The 18,607-nt window shown below is 39.2% G+C and overlaps 1 protein-coding gene across 4 annotated transcripts in view; it reads left to right on the forward strand.

The window, feature by feature from the left end:
- LOC106055541 (rho GTPase-activating protein 18-like) overlaps positions 1–18,607 on the forward strand; it is a 58,331-nt gene that overhangs the window by 16,760 nt on the left and 22,964 nt on the right. For 2 of the 4 annotated variants that reach the window (XM_056014941.1, XM_056014938.1), the window contains exon 2: positions 14,975–15,709. In XM_056014941.1, coding sequence (XP_055870916.1) covers positions 15,601–15,709 — 109 coding nt within the window. In that variant the 5' untranslated portion in view covers positions 14,975–15,600. Of the gene's footprint in view, positions 1–3,517; positions 3,688–14,974; positions 15,710–18,607 lie in introns of all 4 variants that reach the window. The other 2 variants (XM_056014940.1, XM_056014937.1) reach the window with 2 other exon arrangements.

Below are 18,607 nucleotides of genomic sequence, written 5' to 3' on the forward strand. Positions count from 1 at the left end.
GCTAGTATGATACGCATAAAGAGTTATTTTAATTAGTTTAATATAATTTCTTCAAGTCTTTATCTTGCTGAGAAAATGTTTTTCGCTGTTGAGTTATTTGCAATGACTAGTAAGGCTGAACAAATAGAAATAATAATCAGTAATGGGTTGACGCCTTTCTCTTTCCCCCTCATCTCTCTCTCTCTCTCTCTCTCTCCCTGTGCCTCTTTCTCTCCCTGTCTCCCCTCTTTTATCACGGCTACAATCCTCTTTCTTATCCCCTCGAAGAGCTCTGTTACATCTTGTGCTGGAAGCTTTGTAACAAACATAAGAAGCTCTGCTTCCCCACCCCACACTTGGAGGGTAGTTGACATCAAAGTAGGTCATAGGTCATAGTGGAAACACTTGGGTTGGCTGTTTGAGTCGGGAGGCCGTTTCTTACTCTTGCCTCCATTGCAGTTGACATCATTGCTGGTGTTAGAGCACGATGTCACCCTTGAAGCATCGGTATTTGTCGAACCGGATTGATCGGGCGCAGTGAGGACTTGTAGAACTGTCACGCTTCGGTGGGTGTGTGCGTGATAACGCTTCACGATCTCATCGATCTCCGCCGCTGCCCCACCCTCGCTGACAACGCGCGGTCAAGGACCAGTCCCCGCTCACCACATGCACGTGCAGAGTTACTTAGCTCATTTTGTTTTTTTTAAACGCTTCTAGCAACTCTTTCTGTCAGGTACACATTTTGTACACGCTATTTCTCCCAGAACCAAGCTCGGATCAAGTGAAAATACTTAAAAAAAAAACAACAAAGCTTATATTAAAGTGTAATTGTATCAATTAGTTTGAATCATTCATGTCATTAAATTTGTAATATAATCTAGACTAACAATAATAAATCTGTGCGATTAGATATTATTTTTACTAATTGTTTTTGTTTAGCGCAATAGCATGCTTTTAGCTTTCTGTATGTGCTAAGATCCTATCACTTGTCATACCCATTTTGAAAGGGTATGACAAGTTGGTATCTGGGTGAATGTTGTCGAGATCATTTTTAAAAATGCATTTATAAATTATCTAAAATAAAGTTGAACGACTTGAATTCGAGGGCTCAAGCATCCTCCAGTCTATACAGCAACCACTGTGCCATCGAAGTGCTTATAAAAATAGAAGGTTTTATAGTTATTTATTGTTAGTTTTTAACCTTTAAGCCACGACCTAATTTCTCTATACATAGTATAAGGGGTCTCATTGAACTTATGCCACCACATTTGTAAAGTACTATTCCTTTCCCTTTTTCGATATAATTTTTTTTTTTTTTACCAATAGTTAATTAAGTAGTTGGCTACTTTTTTTAAATTTTTGTACCGTATTCTTGTTTTGTCGGTACAAAAAGAATTATGTAAAATTTCAAATTGATCCGAGATGGGGTGTGGGTATAACGTATACAAACTTTCTACCAGACAGAGTGAGTTGCTATAAGCTTTATAAAAATCTTCTAAGATCTAAGACTTCACTCATTTGATTTCGTACAGTTACGTTAAAAAAAATCCTTTTATTTTATCCTGATTACATAAGACTAGACTGCTAAATTTTGATTTCTGCCTCGTATTGCTATTCAATTTAATGCACCTTTGGATAGTCTGATACGAGTGTACCATAGATAATTCTCTATGCTCTGAGGCTTCGTTCTGAGGCTTCTTACTGCACAATTCAATTCTCTCCCTCTCCCCCTCTCTCTCCCCCTCTATCTCCCCCTCTCTCTCTCTGTTTGTCTGTCTCTCTGTCTGCCTGTCTGTCTGTCTGTCGACATTTGAGATCAAACTCTTCTCAGCTCCAATCGCGCAGTAGCCCCATCCGAATAATAAGCATCGGACCTAATGAGGCGCTTGAAATGTCTCCAACTTTCTTGTCCTGTAATTACGCTAGTCCTAACTTTTATACCACTTTAATGAACTTGTTCCACGGACGCTTTCGAAGCAGTGCGACTCCTCAGGTGGGTCCAACATAACCAGAGGTTTACCTTCTCATTTTCTTTGTCCCGGGTGGTATAATTCAACCTTTTCCAATCTTTTAATACTGGAGAACTCGATTCTCACGTCTTGCTAACGGACCACCAAGTAGATGATCACAAACTACATCTAAGTAATTAAAACTGGGAAATGCACGGACAAGGATGTTATTTAAATCAAGGGGATTTCAACGAGGTATATGTACAATTGATATGTGGTGGTTGTTGTTGCTGCTGTTGCTGTTGTTGTTGTTGTCTTGTGTCACGATGTGCTACTTTTTGATAAATCACTGACTCGGCTAGAATCAGAGAGTTCAAGGTCTAACTCTTATAAGATGTCGAGCCATCCCCTCCATGACGCCAGAGGCATCCATTAGCTCCACTTGGATCGTGACTCTCAGCTTCGATCTGTTCACAAATACAACCTTCGTGTCGTGTTGGCCGTTTTGTCGAGGTTAGTCAAACAGAGCGGGCCAGGTAATGAGGCCACAGGCCGGGCTATTTGTGTAAGTGTGTGGCGGATGCTCACACTATTTTAATGACTCACCCAGAAAAAATATATGTGGCGTTATTCTTACACGCCCAGCGTATGTATTACATAAGAATAAGGTCTAGGGTGTATGAAAAGATAATATCGTCAATCTTGCTCAATCATACCTTCATTTGCAGCAACATTTGGTCATGCAATATTGCCTGGTATTTATCGTCACATGATATTAATGGTCGTCTTATGTAAACAAGCCTGTCAATGATGTGAGACGAAACGCGTGCAATTGCTCGTTTGTCATACCACGTGGTCTGCCCTATGGCAGAAAGATTCGACTGTTATTGATGAGTTAGTGACGAACTTGTGTGTCTAAGTATGGCTGCAGTATGGCTTGATATGGGGAGTAAGAGTCTTGTTAGTTTTTGTTCCAACTTTTGGAGATAAATAATTTTATAGCCAGGAAGAAAAGATTGAAATCATATTTTTCAATAATAAAAAAAATATAATTAAAAAACACTTTCTCATTAATGTTCCAATATGAATGATTTATTTTCTGAAACGGCTGTGCCTTTCTATCAAATCTAGTCGTATTTATTTGAAGATGGGGACTTGTTCCACTGTTTTGTTTATGACACTTTCTTTTTTTTTTTTATTGGACTTGTCATGTTGATATTCACTTCGGCTAGTAATCCCGTGTTAACGCATAGTCTCAGATATTAGCAGTTCAAATTGGAAGTCATACAAATTGAAACGTGTATTTTAAAAAAGTCTATATCAACCATAGGTTTATTTTAATGGTTCAAAATACATTTGGTTTATTAAAAATCGAAGTCGAAAGAGTTTCCAAAGTAATATCAATTTGTTTCAACGCGCAAAGTTGTATTGACAAGAATGTAGACACTAAGGACGATTCGTAAAATAGAATTATGTCCCCCCCCCCCCCCAAACGAAACAAAGATTCTTATAAAGGAAACACATTCTTATAAAGGAAACAAAGATTCTTAAGATAATAGTGAACTTTTACTTGTTGTTTTTATTCTCAGAAAGGGGTCTGCTGGAGTGTTATGAAGTGTGTGTGTGTGTTTCTATGGTGACGTTGGGACGAGGTTAGCGATTGGTTGTGAATGATTCAACATAGATGGCGTTGTCCTCCTTTGGTGTTAGTTAGGACAGACGACCCCAGAACGTGAGACTGAAAGGTTGTCTCATTCTAGTGAGTTAGATTTTGTTAATAAATATTATAAACAAAGCTTACTACAGTTATTTTATCTCATTTCAACTTCATTTTGTTTTTATTATAAACAAAGTTATTTTTAGTATTGCTCACAAGGAAGTTATTCAAGTTCTTAGAAGTGTTATTAAAGTTATATAACGCTACAACGGTTTAATTGTCTACCAGCAGTTTCGTGCTACAAGTACCGGTTATAACAATAAGGTACTTGAATTAAAAAAAAAAAAAAACACTCTACAAAGGTTGCGCCAAAAGTCGAAATTTTAGGTCAGTTTGGTCGCTTTGGGTCAGTAATTCCGAAATCGTAGCCTCCCCCTTTTTGTTCTTTTTTTTTAAGTTAGTGACCAGTTACTGGACAACTATAGTTAGTTTATTGATATTGTATACACTCAAAATATGAATGAATGAATGCTCAAAAACAAATCTATGCCCTGGTTATGTCTTTGAGACGTGATAGAATATTTCTTTTTGTTGCGCCAGCAGGCAGCAGTCGTGTTTTTTCGTCTCTCGTTTTGGAGGATTTTTGTGTTGCTATTTTCTAGAGCTAAGTGATCTTTCTTATACCATTAGATTTGTGTTGATTTCGTCTATAGATTGGTGTATTTAGTTTGATAGATTTAAGTCACGTTAATTAAATTTAATTAGTTTTTGTATTCATTTACTATCCTTTAGTTTAACAAGCATCTATATAAACAGTAACAGAGTGATACTCATAGCCCGAGGGATTGATGTGCTTGGTAAAACCGTGTACCGTGGCCACTACATAGCAGTCGGAGCGCAAACCTGTGTGTCATCAGTCCTAGTGTGTCAAATCACCGTACTGGAGTCATGGACGCTAATCTATTACGTCGCATAGGACGCACATGTGTGTTACTCAAATCACGACTAGACAGCGAGGTTTTCCGAAATATTCGTCGACTTGGCATCGGGCGTAAACTGCCGACAGTTCGTGGGTCTAGGGCTGGGCGTCTTATTCGCCTATGGTATAACCTACCGCAATTCAACTCAACAGATACATGTCACACAGTTTCCAGGACTCTTAACTGTGTTGTTAACCCCACCCCTACCCCTGTTATTTCTTCTACGACAGAGTTCAGCAGTTCCCTACTAAACTGTTTTATTAACCACCCCACCCCTATTGCTCCTCACACAACAGAGGTCAGATGTCCCCATCAAAAACCTATAATTCGGGATATTACTCCTCCGGTGTCTTCAAAATGTGCTACGCCTCTGGTGACTATATCCTCCAGTCTGCTTAAAATAATGCACCTCAACGCCCAGTCATGCAGTAACAAAACCCTTGAGCTTGCAGACACCATCACTGATGATAGCTACGACATCGTTTTCCTTAGTGAGACATGGTTTAAAGAAGTTGGTGATGAGCCAAGAACCATTGAGCTAACGCCCCCAGGCTTTATTTTAAAGAGTCTACCTCGAAAAACAGGCAGCGGAGGGGGCTTAGCAATACTGTACAGAGATAGTCTAGCTAAGTATGTAACAATAAGACCTGAAAGCTCAACGTACACGACCTTTGAGATGTGCGAGTTTCGCCTTTCCCACCACAGTAGAACACTGACTTTTATTTTCCTGTACCGCCCACCACCAAGCAAGAGAAATAAACTGACAACAAAAGTTTTCATCGAAGAATTTCAAGACCTCCTTGACAGTCACATATCAACAAAAGATCTATTTGTCATAGGCGATGTGAACTTGCATTTTGACAGTGAAAATGAGACATACGCGATGTCGCTGAAAAATGCGCTAAAGGATCGCAACTTAGACCAACTGATAAATGTTCCGACACACGTCAAAGGCCATACTCTTGACTGGATTGTTACAAATGCAAGTGAGCTTGTAGCCAAATTCAATGTCTCAGACCGCGGCTTGTCAGATCATTTTCTCGTAAACTTTGAAATGCGCCTATCAAAAGCAAAAAGGCCAAAGAAAAACGTGACTTCCCGTAAACTTAAAGCCATAGATATTGCCTCCTTCAAAATGGACGTGACCTCTTTGCTGTTGCAACAGAGCAACACAGACGTTCTCAGCAATTACAATTCTTGCTTGAAAAAGTTGCTGGACAGCCATGCACCTCTTGTCACTCGTACAGTCTCAGTTAGGCCATCTGCACCCTGGTTGACGGAAGACATAAAGACTGCCAAACTTATTCGCCGACGTGCCGAACGTACATTTCAAAAGACAGGTCTGACGATACATCGACAAATATACATACGAGAAAAAAACAAGGTTAACCGTATGATTAGAGACGCAAAAGCTAGTCATATTCGACAAAAAATCGAAAATTCTGATTCTTCAAAGGAGCTATTCAGGATCACCGCTGAAATGTTAGGGGGAGCAAATAACGAACGTTTGCCGTCATCTATCCCATTATCTGAACTTCCTGATTCCTTCAATAGATTCTTCATTGGGAAGATTGAGCAGATTAGAAATGACATGCCATCCCTCTCATCACAGCTTGACCACTCTCCAATTTTTCAAAATACTCCTTTTTGCGAGTTTCAGCGTGTATCTGAAGATTATGTCAAAAGTACTATTTTGAAGATGCCAAATAAGTCATGTGACCTTGATCCCATTCCAACCTCCTTGCTCCTTGAATGTTTAGATGAGCTTGTACCTACAATTACCAACATTGTGAACTCTTCACTGACTTCAGGCATTGTACCACAGCAATTTAAGCATGCACTTGTCAGGCCCTTATTAAAGAAATCCAGTCTTGACCCGGAATGTCTAAAAAACTATCGCCCGGTTTCAAATCTTCCCTTCCTGTCAAAGCTTCTGGAGCGCATCGTGTTAGTGCAAATTCTTTCTCATCTTGAACAGTACTGTCTCTTGGAAGAATTTCAATCTGCATATAGGAAGTGCCGTAGCACAGAGACAGCAGTGGTCAGGGTACTAAACGACTTACTTCACAATTCCGACAAAGGCCACATATCAATTCTTTCTATGCTGGACTTGTCCGCAGCCTTTGATACGCTAGACCATGAAATTATGATGGCCAGATTCTCTGCAACTTTTGGTTTAGCAGGAGTCGTCCTAAAGTGGCTTGGATCCTACCTGACGGAACGCACCCAAAGTGTCGTTGTTAGCGGGACGGAATCAACAAGCTTACTTTTGAAGTACGGAGTACCCCAAGGATCAGTTCTAGGCCCAGTACTGTTCACTATGTACACATATCCACTCAGCGGTGTCATACGGCCAACCGGCATCTTATACCATTTCTTTGCCGATGACTCACAGTTATACGATTCATCAGTACCCTCAGAGGTGTCCCATCTGGCAGAGAATATCAGTGGTACCGTTGCAAGGGTGAGCGATTGGATGGTTGAAAATAAACTCAAGATGAACGAAGACAAGACAGAAATAATTAAGATTGGCACTAGGAACAATGTCTCAAAAGTTGAAAGCACAGATTCTCTCTTTATCACGAACTGCCATGTTCCTTTTGTTCATGTAGTGCGGAATCTTGGAGTTTTCTTCGACTCAACACTATCTTTCGACCCACACATAAATCAGCTCTGCAAAGGTCTTTATCTGCAGCTGCGCAGATTAGGCCAGATCCGACCATATTTAACAACGGAGTCAACAAAAACGCTAGCTGTGGCATTCATACTCTCCCGCCTTGACTACTGCAACGCCGTGCTAGCAGGTATACCTGATGACAAAATAGCCAAGCTGCAACGTATACAGAACAACGCCGCTCGAATAGTCCTTAAAAAAACTAGACAAGATTCTGCTACTACGCTCTTGCGCACGCTCCATTGGCTTCCCGTGAAAGCGAGAATCGATTACAAGGTCGCCACACTTTGTCATCAGTGTATATATAACAATGAGATGCCCTTGTACCTTAGCGAACTGATTACTCCATATGTCCCCCAGAGAACCCTGCGCTCAATGGACTCAACGCTTTTAGTAGTGCCACGTTTCTCCCTCAAAAGCTACGGTCTGCGTGCTTTTTCAGTTCACGGACCAAAGGTTTGGAACTCACTCCCCATTGATCTCAGACAGACAACATGCTATACCACTTTTAAGAAGAACATTAAGACCTACTTGTTTAAAACTTTTTTAGATTAACTGTTATTTCGGCAGTTGTGTTTATGTTTGTAATGTTGTTACAGCGCCTTGAGCCTACATTTTGTTTGTTAACAGCGCTTTATAAATAAAATTATTATTATTAATTGGTTGACAACACGACTGCTAACCCGTAATGGAACCTTGGGGACACTTTTTGGTTACCCCTAAAAAAATGTCTGACGTCAAAATCAAACAACATTATTAGCTAATAGCAAAAGCAGTTTTCTAATCAAATTGGTGTCAGAAGCTCTTTCTTTTCAGTGCAAGTGTGTGTCACGACAATGTCGCACATTTAATAGCCAGATTTCTGTGGACTTCTGCTTGATTCTCTCGATTATTCTATTCGATGTCAAACGACTACAAGTCTAGACTTTCAATAAGTTAAGAGAACGAAAAAAAGCCGTTTTTGAACGGAAGTGTATTTGTCAAAGAATATCTGGTGTATAGAAACAAGAACAACCTCAGTGAAATGAACAGCCTCTGTGAAATGAACAGCCTCAGTGAAATGAACAGCCTCTGTGAAATGAACAGCCTCTATGAAATGATCAGCCTCTGTGAAATGAACAGCCTCTGTGAAATGAACAGCCTCAGTGAAATGAACAGCCTCTGTGAAATGAACAGCCTCTGTGAAATGAACAGCCTCAGTGAAATGAACAGCCTCAGTGAAATGAACAACCTCTGTGAAATGTCTAAAGCCAACGAAGGGAGCTTTTCAAATAAAGTGTGAAGGACATGGAGAGGCGGTCCCAGTTAAGTCAACTGAGTCATGGTGGGGATAAGAGTCTCGTTAAACAATTGCATGACTTTGAAATGAAGAAGTTCACACCTTAATTGTAGAGGATGTGTTGTAGACTCTTTCGTTTCTCGTGTCTGATTTTATTTGTTTATTTACGAACAGAAATCGTTTCTTTATAAGACTAAATCAAACTAGAACTATTTCAGAGTAGTTTGAGTGCAATAACATCTGAACATGATGATTTAGCACGGGGTAATGAAATATATGTATGGATTGATACCCCTTGCTTCACGAACGTGTGCAGACAAGGGGAAAAAAATCGTTAGTCTAATCTTTCTTTGAACGCGCGCGTCATTACCGTACTTGTGCTGACGTATTTCTATATCGATGCGCGGTGTTTTTTTTTTTTTTTTGTCAACCACACGTCATGGGAGGGGGACGGTCGAGTGCAGTGTCATCAATGCTACAGAGGCTGGCCTGTATTGACACTGATGGTGTTCCACGCGAGAAGATGATGACAAAGCGGGAAGTCCCGAAATAGAGCTCGTTCTAACAGAAATAGTCCAAAGATATAGATCTGTCTAAATATAGTAACGACAAAAAAAAAAGACAGTGGTGGGCTATGTTTTGTGTTTCATTTCTTGCTAAGAATAGAATTTCAACGATCTTTTGTCCTCTAGAGAGAACAGACTCATCAATTCTTTTTGCCTAACGAAAGTAATTACATTTAAGTTTAAAAAAAAAAAGGGGGGGGGGGGGTTTCTGGTGGGCTGAATTACTGTTTTACTGCGAATCGTTGAGGCTGGTTAGCCGAGGAGAAGTGTCATTTACATTATGTTTAAAATAGATATAACGTCGGATATCGGCAACGATTTAAGAAAAAAAAAAAAAAGAACGAAATGTTTACGGAATAAAATGATCTGAGATAACTAGCAATGCTTAGGTAGACATTATGTTGTCAGGACTGGAAACTGGGTCATTTGATTGTGTGTGGGTGTGTGGTTTTGTAATTGGTTTCACCTTCATCTGTGGCGTGTCAGTTGAACTTTTCAGACATCTCATTTAGACATCTCATAGACACCACATTTAGACATCGCATAGAGACACCACATTTAGACATCACATAGAGACACCACATTTAGACATCACATAGAGACACCACATTTAGACATCACATAGAGACACCACATTTAGACATCACATAGAGACACCACATTTAGACATCACATAGAGACACCACATTTAGACATCACATAGAGACACCACATTTAGACATCACATAGAGACATCACATTTAGACATCACAAATACCACATTTAGATATCACACAGAGACATCAAATTTAGACATCACAGACACCACATTTAGACATCACATAGAGACACCACATTTACACATCACAGACATCACATTTAGACATCACACAGAGACATCACATTTAGACATCACAGACGCCACATTTAGACATCACATAGAGACACCACATTTAGACATCACAGATATCACATTTAGACATCACAGAAAACACATTTAGACATCACACAGACATCACATTTAGACATCACAGACACCACATTTAGACATCACAGACACCACATTTAGACATCACAGACACCACATTTAGACATCACACAGAGACATCACATGGGTCGGGGTAAAAAAAAAATTCAATTTTTACAAAATCTAACATTCATTTGTTATAAAGAACAAAAGAATCGCTCCACAAGTTGTACTCCTCATTCAGTTTCGGACTCGACCTTATTGTAAGATGTACTAAAGTGTTATCGTATTTTTCTAAAACAGTATCTTTTTTAAAAAATCACCTAGCTTATCAACACTTCATTTATTTTGTACACCGGATACACCAAAAGCAAGTTATTTTTAGTTTTCCCGCCATCTATTTATATATATATATATATAATTCTCTTCATGGCTCAAGAGTTTTGGACGCCAAGTAATGGAAAGATCACTCTTTTATCTCTGCAAGTCGGGCGGAGACTAGAGTTACCCCACGTAATTTTAGAGGCGAAAAAAAAAAAAAGAAAAGGAAGGGGGGGGGAGAACAAGTAGTATTTACCCGTCACTAAATAGCAGGGCCGGACTTAACCATTGTGAGGCCGAATGCGAAACGGATTCCACAATAACGGGTATTGCATAATGCCGTGTTTTTTTTTATCGCGCGTAGAATTGGCGTTTTACATATTGAATGACAACCCAAAATGACAATTTTTGTCTATATATTTCAGAAGATTTGTATGAGTTTTCAAAAGATTTTAATAATGTCCGGATATTTCCAGGACTTTTTCGTATATTTTGCAATTTCAAATCGACAGTAGGCCGCGGGAAATCTGTTATAAGTTATACAATGGTTTATTTTAATAATTTATACACCTAGAATTAGCGGGTCCTATGAAAGTGCTGTGCCCACTGCGGACGCTTAGGCTGCAGTGGCCTACGGCCGGCCCTGCAAAATAGCGGCGTATGCTACACCGCCGGTCGACTAGTGAATGAAAATGTGCAATATTTATGGTTATGGACTAAACTGATCCAGTGCTCCAAAAGTAGATGCACTTCTTCCGTTCACATGACGGACTCTTAGTTAAACCTGACTATATTTTAATCCTTTTGGGGGGGGGGGGAATCTTCAGAGCTCAGCATTTGGCATTACATACTAAAAGACAAGTACCATCAAGTCTAGTCTAAAGTGACCCATTTATTTTGGTGACATTGATGAACTATGGTTACACACACTTTTTTTTTAATAGCGCATGCATAATTAATTGGTTAGCCTAGATTTCGACTAATGTAATACGTATAGTGTCATTCCGCTCAAATTCAATGAGACCATGGTAACTGTTGGGGGAGAGGGGGGGCTGTGGGAGTGCTCACGTATAGTCAGAGACATTGGTAACTAAGTTCTGGGTCCAACGTCGCCAGCGCTATTTACTAATGCATAAAATACAGGGCCTGGGATCGACACTCGGCAACTCGACCAGTCTTGTCTGCACTCTAGTCACGTGACTTTCTCGCCGTTTATCTTTTGCTCAAAATTAGCACTCTGAAAAAAAAAAGAAAGTGTAAAGCGGGAGGGGTGCGGTGTCTCTAAAGTCAACTGTGACTTAAACTCCACCCACCTCGTGTTTGTTTTGAAATTCCTAATAAGCATGACTTTGTTTCGCAAATAATTTATTTTTGGCTTTTAAAATCAGTAAGCCAGACTTCTTTCCATCGATTGGCCATCTTTGATATGACTGTTAGGTACTGCAGAGCTGACGACAGTTTTAAGCCTGTATTTATTTTTTCGAGCATAGATATTTCTTTAATAAAAATAAATTATACAATAGGAAATAGATTATACAACAGGATTGTTTTCGCATTACATGAGATCTTGTTATACATGTCAGTCATATAAATCTAGCAACAATTTTTTTTCTGTAATTAAAATATTCATAATTAACTTCCATTTATGAACTGAAAGAGCAAAGAGAAGAAAAAAAATGGGGATAAGTTGATGTGTTACGAAGCATTAGTCGTGAAGGCGAGCTGCTTAACGCGCCGTGAACTAGGATCAAAAGAGTTTTTCATTAAAATCTTTGGCAAACCTTGATTCGACAAACCGGCGAATCCCAAACTCTGCACCAGGTTGTGAAACAAGAGCTGGTAAGCGTTCCATTGTCAGCGGCTATTTCGCATACTTAAGGCCAGTTTGATATATAGGTATATATATATGTTATTTGACATATCATATCTTATCTTATAAATTAGAGACGTTTCTTCAGAAGAAGATAATTATGTCCTAGCCGTATCCATGTATTAGTCGTGCATATTAATTAGAGACTTAAACTCATTGGTTTTCCTGGCTGATTCAGGCAACCCATTCCATGCTGTATGGTAGAAGGAGCCCTAATTTTTCCCAGCACATGGAATAATAAATATTCCTTTATCATTGCATCCCTCTACGTATTTCATTAGGTTGTGTTTTTGTATTTGTAAATTAGGGTTGAGTGTTTGATGTATTACGAGATCAAATGTCTCAGAGCTTTATTTCTTGAAACATTGTTACGCTCACACTTCCAAATCCCAGATCTGCCTCAGGCTGCGCTTGTAGTTTGTCCAATTCTAAATGCGAAGTCCAGACAGACTGCCGAGGTAGAAAACAGTAACCTAGCAACAGTGAAGTCTGTTGGTTGAATGTAAGGGCTTAAGTCCAGGCTCTGTTTGGCGGCAGATTAACTGGAGGCTTTGCCCTGATTGCAGATTAAACGTTACTCTTCGCCCCCCACCCCTCTCCTCCTTTTTTTTTTGTATTCTTCGTTTTACTTCTGGTGGCTAGACTAGGTCTAATGTTGACAGTGGCATTGTAACACGCTGTAAACTGAGATAGATAGATAGATAGATAGATAGTGTATTATATGTTTTTAATATTGATATAAAGATTATACAAGTTCATATGATATGCATACTTCTTAGGGTTACATAATTTGGTCTATAATGTATATAAAGGGGATCTAATGTAGGACATTTAGTCTGTGATGCTTTTGATTTTTATCCTTCTGAAAATTGTATTTTCGTTTACCAATTTTCTTTCCGATACCCCCTACAGGGGGGGGGGGTGTCGAGTACTCACCAGAGTCAAGCGTATTTCAGACATTGTGAAATGCTACCGATTTCCTCCCCGAGATTTTTCGTTTTACTCAAGTACCTCTTGAATTATTTCCCTTGTTTCGAGCGTTGCGCCTCTTCTTTCCCTCCCTCCCATTGTATATTCTTTCATCCAATGCTATTATTTTGAAACAACACTACTGAGTGTTTTGGATAGGGTTAAGCAACGGTCTTCTCATTACATTACACTTTGTGTGGCTTGTGGAAATGATTAGGTTTAAACATTTTGATTCCTAACATTTTGTTTGTTTTTAAATCGTACCAATCTCGTGCACCACTCCATCTGCTCTCAAGAACTTCCGGTCTTTTCGTCCCCCCCCCCTTCTCCCCCTAGCTTCCACTCAAGCATATTTCCATTAGCTGTTTTTGATTTTTTAAAGTCAAGAATGCAGTCTATAATAAAGTCAAGAATGCAGTCTATAATAAAGTCAAGAATGCAGTCTATAATAAAGTCAAGAATGCAGTCTATAATAAAGTCAAGAATGCAGTCTATAATAAAGTCAAGAATGCAGTCTATAATAAAGTCAAGAATGCAGTCTATAATAAAGTCAAGAATGCAGTCTATAATAAAGTCAAGAATGCAGTCTATAATAAGCAGCACCGTGTGGTTTGAGCGTGTTCTCCCCATTTGCTAAAGAACTTAAAAACCAGTCTTTGCCAACTAGCAGGAAATTATTTTCTACCATCTATTTTGTTTGATATTTCAAAGAAAATGTTTTTGCTTATTCCTTTTACTTTCGTCCTTAAAGCCTTGCCCCCTCAGCCCCACTTTCAAAGCAATTCACTGTGATGTAGCAAAAAAAAAAAAAATGGGCGCAAGCCTAGCACGTGCGTCAATGTAGATATCTGTCGCGTGCGAGTTTCCCACGGTCACTTGTACTCACAACAGAAATGAAATTTAACAGATAGAGGCTAAGTGTTTTTTTTTTCGGTAATTTTTATTTTCATCTAAGTGACGCTTTTTTTACCCCTTCCCCCTCACTGCAGAAATGCCAGTTGAGCGTTGTTTTTTTTTAAACTAATTTTTATCAAGTGACTATCTGGTCCGCTTCCGGATCTTCCAAATAGGAGCCTTATTTTTTTCTAACGTTTTTCAAAAACTCTTGGATCCACTGTGCCGCCAGTGATGGAAGGGCATTAGGGATATACACCGAATGATCGCTGCCAACTACAAATGTATGACAACTATATGAACTGGAGCATGGGCGGAGCAAGGTTACTCCTTGGACATGGCTAGAGGACGTTCATTTCTCACTGTCCGTCCGCTTGTAAACAAAATGAGTTCGTAGTCAGCTGAAACCTTAAGAAAGTGCTAGTACACCACTGACTCCCCAATGCAGCCATCCCTCTTTACTTATGCTGCTTTATCTAAAGTGATTTGTTTTAGATTCCATTCCTTGGTGTCAGAACTCTGTATCACTGCGGTCGACATTTTGCCCAAAGAGCGGTATTGGTGGATGTATTCCTATTTCCACTTTCGAAATACTTGGCGCATGCTAGATGTCTGTCAGTGTCTGCACATGATCTGGAAAATATGCTACTGGGTCTGCTAAGCCAGATGAAATACTGCAATAGTCTTTTATCTTAAGACTTTAAACGACTTAAGAACAATGGCTTTTAGATGGATTATTAGTTTATGATTGTCTATTTAAAAAAAAAACGTATTACGTTGTTTTTTTTTAAGTCTTTTTGTTTTGGTGCTAATGTATATTTATCTTTAAATAGTTATATTTTTCAAACAAAGCTCATATTAATAATCTGTTTGTTATTTTGATTTTGCAGGAAAGCTGGGTATTATATTTTGGAGCCTCTACTGAAACTTCTAGTCTCTGACGCTGTGTCTTTGTCACAACTATCGTCTGGGTCCAAAGCGTCATCCTCTGGACAGCCCCGGCCACTTCTCGCGTGTGCTTTGGCGCCAGAAAGAAAAACGCATCCGTGGAATGCTCATGGTAGGCCACAGGTGAGGTGAGCAAACATCTTCCGTCAGGTATAGTCTTCTTGAGGTGCGGTGAGCAAACATCTTCCGTCAGGTATAGTCTTCTTGAGGTGCGGGGGGAGAAGCGGAGAGAGAAGAGGAAGAGGGGGTGAGTCAGTCTGTCATTGATTGTGGTCTGTCTTACTCCAGCAGGCAGATGATGATCTAAATATTGAAAGAGACTAAAGGAAGTGCGACCACTCCATTCATTCTAGTTTCTGTTCGGATTGCACGTGACTCACACACGCACACACAATCTCGGACTGTCTCTATGTGGACAAGACACACAAATCAACAGCTGTGTGGGGTTTGGCTATTACATTTTTCACATAGGAATTGAAACTTGTTGCAACGGACTGTAGGTGGATAACACATGAGGTCTGAGTAGCCCCCCCCCCCAGCTCGTGTCCAGCTGTGAGCTGGCCAGCTAATGGCTGTTTCCAGTCACAAAGGCATGGATGACTACTGGAATGAGTTTCAGACGATCGAACAGAGTGACTCCCACAGCGATGAGGATGAGCTGTCAAAAACCCCTGATGGTGAGTAACTGGTCATTTTAATCTCTCTTAAGTAGCTAGAACTAAAATTTTGAAGATCTCTACACATTATAGAAATACAGTCATCGGCTTAGTAAAAAAAATAAATTAAAAGAACCAGAGCTGTACACATATAAATCAAAGCAAAGTCATATATCTATATACCTGAGAACATTATCTTCAGCAGATCGTATCAATCCATATGTGAAACCGTAATTATCAAACTGTCGGGCAAATGTAAAATGATTCTTAGTTGACTTCATTTAGTAACTTCTTGATGTTGCGTATAATATAGATCTCAATGCAGCTCTGTCTCCCAAGCTGTCCTAGTTGGTGTTTTTTTTTTCCATATAAGATCTGCATCGCTGTGTTCAAAATATTTTAAGATGATTATATTTTGAAAAAGTATAACGGTCAAACCAGAGTTCTCACTGTGAGGCCCATCAGCTAAATAGTCCCTGTCAACAAATTCTAGGAAAATCGCTAGGGCCGTTTTCGAAATTCGAGTCAACAACCCATGAAGAGTTGTCAAACTAATAAGAGGCATTGTTATAAAGCTAATCTGGTATCTATTTTTAAACTCCTTTATTCCCCCCCTCTCTCACCCCCCCCCCCCCTTTTTTTTTTTTAAATAACGAACTGTTTAAAAACTAGCCTCTCTCTGATTTAAAGGGAAATACATGGCACGTTTTATTGTGAACCATGAATAGCATTGTAGTATATTTTTTTTTTATTCTACGGTGTTCGTTCAATGTAGCAGGCCTACTTTTCCTAGTCACCTAAATTCATTATTGAAAAAGACTGCGAGGCCATTCTCTCCATTGCTGGTGTAAAATGGATCTAGTTTCATTTCATCTTTGAAGTCACACTCGAATTTCCTTTTGTCTCGCAACTACGTGTCATTTAACTGCGATTAACCGCCCTCTATGACTTGTACATCACTATCGTATACGCTGTTGTCATGGGGTTTTATTTCTGAGGCTAAATCAATACCTTTACCGGGTGAACCTTCTCGAAGGTGTGTTACTTAAACTTTCTACACAAATTATCCACACATTATCTATTTCGTATCAAACAAAAAAGCTAACCCGGTAAAGTGCAACTCAGTAGACATATCATTTTTTTACAAAGCTTATATCAACTCACTCTGTCTGTCTGGCAAAACGTTTGTGCACGTGATTTCTCCCACACCCAATCTCGGATCAAGCTGAAATTTTACACAATTGTTTCTTTTACATTACAACACAAGAATTTTAAAAAAATAATTTAAAAAAAAAAAAAGAACCAATTAGTTAATTAACTATTGGTAATTAATTATTTTGTTTGGTATCTCGAACAAGGGAAATAAATCGTACTTGACACTACTTGACAGATCTTGTGGTATAAGTTGAATTAGTCCCCTTGAGGACCTTCGCCTTAACCCCTTAGTGCATTTAAGATACACCTTCTTCCCTCTCCCTTCCCAAGTGTTCCAGACGTGATAGCATCACATAGCCGCATAGCGCATTGAAAAAGCCTAAAGCTAAAGAAAAACAATTGGTAACAATATTTCCAATCGTACAGATTTATTACGTTGGGGTCTATAAGTACGTCACAGATTCAAACTAATTGATGCAATTCTACTTAATATAGGGATAAATAAATTTGTACAAATTCTTAAATTCTTCCCTAGTGCTATTAGAGCATGGAATGGGTTGTCTGAGCCAGCCAGGAAAACCGGTGACTTGGCAGAATTTGTTATTGGTTAACATGCATGACTAGGGGGGGGGGGGGAAATGGAGAAAGACGGTCGACAAGTCTTGCTTGGTACCCCAACGGTCCAACAGACTAAGGGATAGGTAAAGGTAAAGGCAAACATGCATGACTAGATGCATGACGCGTAGGACGTAATCATCTTCTTTTTTGAAGTAACGTCTGTATTATATAAGATATTAGATAAGATAAAAAGGGGGGGGTGATAAAAATTGCTTACCTGTTCATGCCAATAGATACAGTATTTAGAATTTAGACTATGGGGAAATATATTATAAGATGATCTTAGCTGGGTCCAGATGTACAATTGTAAAGTGCATTACTTTGGTTCACTACATCATGTCTTGTTTTGGTTCACTATATCGTTTCTTGTTTTGGTTCACTATATCGTTTCTTTTTTTGGTTCACTATATCGTCTTGTTTTGGTTCACTACATCATGTCTTGCTTTGGTTCACTACATCATGTCTTGTTTTGGTTCACTACATCATGTCTTGTTTTGGTTCACTACATCATGTCTTGTTTTGGTTCACTACATCATGTCTTGTTTCGGTTCACTACATCATGTCTTGTTTTGGTTCACTACATCATGTCTTGCTTTGGTTCACTACATCATGTCTTGTTTTGGTTCACTATATCGTTTCTTGTTTTGGTTCACTATATCGTTTCTTGTTTTGGTTCACTATATCGTCTTGCTTTGGTTCACTACATCGTGTCTTGCTTTGGTTCACTACATCATGTCTTGTTTTGGTTCACTACATCATGTCTTGCTTTGGTTCACTACATCGTGTCTTGCTTGGTTCACTACATCATGTCTTGCTTTGGTTCACTACATCATGTCTTGTTTTGGTTCACTACATCATGTCTTGTTTTGGTTCACTACATCATGTCTTGCTTTGGTTCACTACATCGTGTCTTGCTTTGGTTCACTACATCATGTCTTGTTTTGGTTCACTACATCATGTCTTGTTTTGGTTCACTACATCATGTCTTGCTTTGGTTCACTACATCGTGTCTTGCTTGGTTCACTACATCATGTCTTGCTTTGGTTCACTACATCATGTCTTGTTTTGGTTCACTACATCGTGTCTTGCTTTGGTTCACTACATCATGTCTTGCTTTGGTTCACTACATCGTGTCTTGCTTTGGTT

This window comes from Biomphalaria glabrata, chromosome 17 (assembly GCF_947242115.1).
Source record: "Biomphalaria glabrata chromosome 17, xgBioGlab47.1, whole genome shotgun sequence".
Taxonomy (NCBI): Eukaryota; Metazoa; Mollusca; class Gastropoda; family Planorbidae; genus Biomphalaria; species Biomphalaria glabrata.